Consider the following 6864-nt stretch of genomic DNA (forward strand, 5'->3'; position numbering starts at 1 on the left):
CATGGGAATAATTTCAGGGGCCATCTCCTAATATTTGATTTAATTGTACGTAAAACTTTTATAATTTTAAAAAATTATTTTTAATATTTATAAAGTTTATTTTTAATTTTTATTAATTATTTATGAAATTTGTTGCTGTTAATATAAAAATTGAATAAAATTGCATATTTATTGATTCATCATAATCTATTACATATCAAATAAATTTTTGAATAAAAAGTTGAAGCAATTTCATATGATATTTCAAATGAGCAAATTACCCCTTATAAAGAAAATAGCAATTTATTCTCCTATATTTTTTTAAAATACAACAATTTACTGATGTGTTTTTTAAAATGAAGCAATTTACTTAATAGAGTGGTAAATTGCTTCATTTAAAAAAAAAACACAAGAGGGTAAATTGCAACATTTTAAAAAATACAAAAGAATAAATTATTATTTTTTTATTAAAAAATAATTTACTTATTTATAATATTATATGGGATAAATTGATTTAAATCTAATATTTTTAATAATAAAACTACCCTTTTACATACGTGATGTATTGTCGAGAAAAGATTTATTTGAATAATGTTGCGGCCCATTCTCAGAAGTGGTTAGCAACATAAGAACTCTCAACGATTTGGAGGAAGGAGGAGGTGCTAATTTTGACAATGATGAAAATTGAAAGAGAGAAAGGGGTGGGGAACGGCTGAAGCGGTGCTACCTGAGCCCTCTCTGTTTGTTGGTTAAATCCCGAATGGAGCTTCAGCTTATCACGTAAACCACTTATCTCCAAGAACTGTAGAAGCAGTAAGAAAGAAAACTCAATGCAATCAAAATGTAAAGAGAGAGAAGGAAATAGGAAAAAGATTCAAAAAACCCATCTTTCAAAGACTGCACATTACTGGAAATAGAGCTCAGAATCAGCGCCAATGGTGAAGAAAATGTTTTACAATTGGAAATCTTGGTGGACGGCACATCGCAACCGCAATTACTTTGTTTTCAAGTTGGCGGTCTCAGTTCTTGTTGTGGGTATTGCATTTAGGCTTCTCTACGGTAGATCCTTGGAAATTTCTCCAGTTTCAGACAACCCTTTTCTTGAAACCACTCAGATTTCAATACCGCCTGTTGTTTCAGTCAATTCTCAAGAAGAAAATGCTCATCAGATTGCTCTACAAGGTCAGATCTTTCTTATCCTTTGTTTTCTTTTTTTTCTGTGTGTATGGTGAAAATGTAATAGAAACTCTGATGAGGTGCTGCAGCATGAGAAAGCAAGATTTTTGGTTCAATGTTGTTTGAGATAAGTGTAGGCAGTTGGAATGTGATGTATTTTTTTTTGTCCAGGTATTGTTTATTGGATTGAGAATGTGTTGGGATTTTGGTCTGATTAAAATAATAGTAAATGATGGTTTCTGGTTTCATAGCTTTGTGTGCAGATGGATTAATTAATGGTGATATACATTTGTTTTACAGGTTATGGTAAAACATCCAGTGAGAATGGAAAAAAATGTGATCTTTTTACTGGGAATTGGATTCCTAATGCGGCAGGACCAATTTACACGAATAATAGTTGTAGTTTTATTGAAGAACACCAGAATTGTTTGAAGAATGGACGACCGGACACTCGTTATCTCTACTGGAGATGGAAGCCCCGTGGTTGTGATTTGCCTCGTTTTGATCCCGGCAGGTTTCTTGATTTAATGAGGAACAAAAGCTGGGCATTGATTGGCGATTCGATATCGCGAAACCATGTCCAATCGTTGCTTTGTATGCTGTCTACGGTAAAACTGGATAAACTTGCTCGCATGATTTGTTTGAATTATATGATACCCTACATGTTGTTAGATATTTATTTAATGATTAAAGCTGTTATTCTAATACTTACACGAACTCTAGGTAAATGATGTTCCAAATGTGAGGCTTTCCTCCTGTATAGGGACTAGGGTGTGAACACACTTGGTTTGAGCAAGAATTTTCTCCAGGTTGAAAAGGCTGACAAATGAACTGGAAACCAGCTTTAAGTGTACCTGTATATTCATGGTACTTGTTTTGCGTGTTTTAGATCAACCCATAGGCCATATGGATATTTAACAGCAAATGGTTGAAAGCAGTGCAAACCCTGTTTCTTGATTGTTGAATATGAGGGAGATTTGTTTGCTTACCTGCCTTTATTTGACTTCGTGTTCCTCGAAATGGGTTTTGGCTATTCAGTATCAGTTCTGTTCCGGACAGCAAAGTGAAAAATGAACAAGGATTCCAAAAATTTACATTTTTCCACTATTCTTGAAGTAGAAGTGTATAACTCATTCGTAGTTACTTCGCGTGGTTACTAGTAACTGTGTCTGGGAGTAGTTCCATCCATACTTTGGTTGTAAGCTTTTGGAGGTCATTGCTCATTCAACTATAATCTAATGTTATCTTCAATTTTCCTTTGCGATATTGATGAGGTATGTTCATATATGCATTTTTATGTTCCTAGCATCTGTTGTTCTTTTTACGTTTTTGGTTTTGGTACAACTGCATCTAGTCTTCATGTCATTTTTCTTAGGCCCGTATTCATTCAGGTAAATGCCGGATTATAAACTAGTGTAGAGACCAAGAATGTTTTCAAGGTCACAGACAACCTAAAACTAGGCTAATTTGCTCCTCAGGTTGAACAAGCTGTTGAAGTTTACCACGACGAGAATTACAAATTCCGACGATGGGTCTTCCCCTCGCACAATTTCACTGTTTCAGTCATTTGGTCCCCTTTCCTTGCTGAAGCGGCCATTTTTGAAGATATGAACGGAGTTTCCTCATCCGAAATTGAACTGCAGCTAGACAGACTCGATAAGAATTGGACTGAGCAGTACAAGAATTGGGATTACATGATCTTTTCCAGTGGAAAATGGTTTGTTAAAGCTGCCATTTACTATGAGAACAATACCATATTGGGTTGCCACTACTGCCCCAAACTGAACGTTACAGAGCTGGGAATCGAGTTTGCTTACCGCACAGTCATTCGGAATGTGTTCAAATACATCATTGCATCAAAACACAAGGGGATGATCTTTTACAGGACCTCCACACCGGATCATTTTGAAAACGGCGAATGGTTCAGCGGTGGAGTTTGTGAAAGAAAAGTACCAGCAAAGGAAGGTGAATTCAAGTTGAATGAGTTGAACAAGATTCTCCGCGCTGTAGAACTGGAGGAGTTTGAGAAGGCATCATCAAAAGCATCTGAAAATGGGGTAACTCTTAAGCTTTTCGATGTTAATCCTCTTTCGTTATTGCGGCCTGACGGGCACCCGGGCCCGTATCGATTTTTCCAACCATTTGCCAAAGATAAGAATGCAAAGGTCATCATTGACTGTCTGCATTGGTGCCTGCCCGGCCCCATAGATTCTTGGAATGATCTCTTGATGGAAATGATAAAGAGTAGTTGAGATAGAACTCTACCTTGCATTTCTTGAGCAAATGGAAGATGAAATTTTAAAGTCTATGCATGTGAATTTTAGGGTTCATGCGTAACACGAACGTCCTTCGTTTTTTGCGAGTTGATTAATTTTGGAGGGAGACGATACGCTTATATTCTTTTCATCGGCAGAACAATTCAAACGGATCTCCTCGTACTCGCTTGTCATTATGGTGACATATATGGTTTAGATTATCTGTTTTACTGTACTTGAGATCAACTGACATCTGAATCCGAGTAATGTTAAATAGGCCAAGAATCAGATGACTCTGCTCTTTCTGGGCAGTTGTTCTTTGTTTGATGTTAAGAAATTGAAATGTGCTTTGCTGGAACAGTGGTGCTGGAAGGACAGTTTTTGTGAACTTCACCACAAGTACTTATATTCACTACCTATCTGCTGGAAAGACTCTTCCTCAGGCCAACGCAGAAATACCATCTCCTGTATAAAAATAGCAACACTCCTAAAGATTTGGACATGGAGAATTGGTGCAATTTGGGAAAAAATTATCATAGCCACTCAATAATAAGTTGGCATTTATTTAATAAATAAAAATAGTGATGTATATCTATAAATTGGATAATTTACAACGGTTTCTCTTAAGATTTGTCTACGAATATTCCATCGTTGTTTGGGAAAATTATCAATACTTATCATGTTTGATGAAATTACGCAATTTTTGGATAGAGCCCTGAATTTGTCAACTTTACCATTCTTCTATTTTTTTCTTCTTCTTTTGAAAGAATTTGAAAATTTGAAAAAAAGAAAAAACCAGTGATGATGGAAAATTTTAAAAAATTGTAAAAAGAAGGTCCACTTAGTTCATAAAAAGATTTCAACAAGTTTTTAAAAATATATAAAATTATAATTTATGGTACACATGGGTATTTTTGTCACTTCACTAAAAAAAATGGATAGAAACCTAATTGATTGGCTAGTAATTAGATGATTATTAAAACAAGGGGTATTTATATTTAGGGTTAATTACATTTAAACAATACGAAATTACACTTTTCTTAAAAAAGTTTTCAAATTACACTTATAATTCCTTAAAAAATTCTCCATTTACACCTGACCCCCTTTTGTTAAAGTTTGGACAAAAATATTGAAATTAGCAAAAAATATATATAAATTTTTAATTTTGTCTCTCATTTAACATTCCCACATATGTTTTTGTAATTATAAAGGGATAAATGCAATATATATATATATATATATATATTTGGAGTGCGGTTAACATTATTATAATTTTTTTCTTGGAAGTACAAAATTATTACACGAAAGTATTAAATACGGGGTAAAATTAAAAATTTATATAATTCTTTTGCTAATGTAAGCATTTTTTGTCCGAACCATAACAAGAGGGGATCAAGTGTAAAAAATAAATTTTTGGAGGAAACGTAAGTATAATTTCAAAACTTTTTTGAGGGTGTAATTTGGCTGTTTTAGAAGAAGTCTAATTAACCCTTGTAATTATGTTAAATATAAAAAAAACACATCGTAATTTATCCAAAATAATAATAATAATAATAACCTTTGAATGTTGTGTTGTTTAGGATAATAAATGAAACCTACCCTCTTTCTTTTTGCAGCCTCTCTATATGTATAGGTCATAAATAACAAGAGTTATGTGCATTCATTTCAGTATAATCATAAAAGTTTGAATATGATCTGAGGTTGATTTTTTGTGAAACACTTACGTAATTTTGATCAAACGGCTGCAATGAATTTGTATGTACTCGAGTTTTCGTCGGTATAATTTGATGATAATGCGTTGATTCAAAACTTATTACGATTAAAAAAATTATGTAAGAAAACTTTTTCGTCATTTCAAAATATTTATATATAGTTTTTCACATACGGATAGTGTTTGAAAAAACATACCTATATACATCCCCAATCAATTATTGTTTGGACCACTTTGTTAGTGAATTTTGTTCCTATGTATCTCATCATTCGGACCAAACCACAATAGAGTGGGAAAAAAAACGTATAATGAAATGATTGTAAAATTTGAACTAAGGAAAGTCTTCAAAAAATTGAAATTTCTAACACATCAATTTTTGTTATTAATAATAGTAAATTATAACGAGCTCCTTTAATACTTTTTATTATTATAAATATATAATTATTACTTAAAAATTATAAATACTTTTTAAAATTAATAGTTGTCTAATAAATACTCCTCAAATTAATAGTTATTTAACAAATATTTTTTAATATTAGCCTATTATAAAGGTATTTGTTAAATGATCGTTAATTTTAAGATAATATTTATAATTTTTTAAATGAGAGTATATTTATAATTTTGTATATTTTTTTAAAAAATTCTTTATAATTTACCTTTTTAATAAATTTGATTTGACTAGTTCTTAGTTGCTAACATTTCAACGCCGTGTATGTTCTGCAGGAAAATATTATAAATGTATCAAGACGTATATCTTTGTATGAAAAAGATTGAATTGTTTTAAATATATACTTACTTTTTTTATTTAGATTTTTTTGTTAATATCAGTCAATTTAGTGAATTTTGACTAACGAATTTTTATCAGATAGAAACAAACTTCAAGAATATTAAATGTAATTTTTCAAATTATAAAGGATCTACGTGTAATTAAATAAATACAGTAGGGGATTGTAATTATCCAAATTATCTTTAGTTTCTCCTATTTTTATTCAACCTTACTTTTGTGAAAGGTAGAGCAAAAGAAGATAAAGAAGAAAAGGCAGAAAGGAAATGGAGAAAACAGTAATGAAGAGACAGTCATCAGAGAGTGGGAAGAAGCAGCGTCTACTATGGGACTGCGGCAGCTCTCTCTACGACTCCTTCGAGCTAAAGGCGTTTGAAAGGGAACTCGACTCCGCCATAGCTACATCACGAAGTTTGTCGATGCCCCACTTGCCCGACTGCAGCCGCCTTGCTCCGCCCCCACCGCCGCCGTCGAACAAGAAACCCTCCTCGAAGATATCGCGGTCTCTGCACAGGCTCATCCGATCGGTTTTCAGGCACAGGAACGACAATAGTACGAAGGCGAACACAAGTTTTGGAGGAGGATTTGTGCAGAGAGAAGGATGTAATTATGTCGTTCGTGATAGGCCTGTTGCGCTTTCTACGATCCCGGAAGGTCCGGAGTTCGATGGGCTGTCGCCGGAAATCAGGTCTTTGGTCTTGAGAACAGCATCTCATAGATTTACTTCTTCCGCTTCTATTGGTATTTATTGTGCTTAATTATCATACATATATGCATATATGTATGCATCGAGATGGTAGTTTAAGTGGAACGAGCAGGGCTTCGTCGTAAAGTATATTATGAAATTGAATAAATGTTTATGATACATATATGTATGTATGTATATATGCATCGAGATAATAGTTTAAGTGGAACGAGCAGTGCTTTGTCGTAAAATAAATGTGATTTGTTACGAATTT

General features: G+C 33.2%; 2 protein-coding genes across 2 annotated transcripts; both read left to right on the top strand.

The window, feature by feature from the left end:
* Window positions 585-3768, top strand: LOC105158597 (protein trichome birefringence-like 23). Its single transcript, XM_011075397.2, has 3 exons — window positions 585-1161; window positions 1456-1763; window positions 2634-3768. Exons 1-3 carry the CDS (start codon window positions 915-917, stop codon window positions 3405-3407), a joined length of 1329 nt encoding a protein of 442 aa, XP_011073699.1. The 5' UTR covers window positions 585-914; the 3' UTR covers window positions 3408-3768.
* LOC105158604 lies at window positions 6107-6862 on the top strand. The gene has a single exon (XM_011075412.2). It carries the CDS (start codon window positions 6172-6174, stop codon window positions 6661-6663), a length of 492 nt encoding a protein of 163 aa, XP_011073714.1. The 5' UTR covers window positions 6107-6171; the 3' UTR covers window positions 6664-6862.

This window comes from Sesamum indicum, linkage group LG1, assembly GCF_000512975.1.
Source record: "Sesamum indicum cultivar Zhongzhi No. 13 linkage group LG1, S_indicum_v1.0, whole genome shotgun sequence".
Lineage (NCBI taxonomy): Eukaryota > Viridiplantae > Streptophyta > Magnoliopsida > Lamiales > Pedaliaceae > Sesamum > Sesamum indicum.

Bases quoted from the DNA above. Each gene is read 5' to 3' on its own strand.
- LOC105158597 (XM_011075397.2), top strand. From the start codon at position 915: ATGGTGAAGAAAATGTTTTACAATTGGAAATCTTGGTGGACGGCACAT. The intron at 1,162-1,455 runs GTCAGATCTTTC...TTTGTTTTACAG, and splicing joins TCATCAGATTGCTCTACAAG to GTTATGGTAAAACATCCAGT. The intron at 1,764-2,633 runs GTAAAACTGGAT...TTTGCTCCTCAG, and splicing joins TGCTTTGTATGCTGTCTACG to GTTGAACAAGCTGTTGAAGT.
- LOC105158604 (XM_011075412.2), top strand. From the start codon at position 6,172: ATGGAGAAAACAGTAATGAAGAGACAGTCATCAGAGAGTGGGAAGAAG.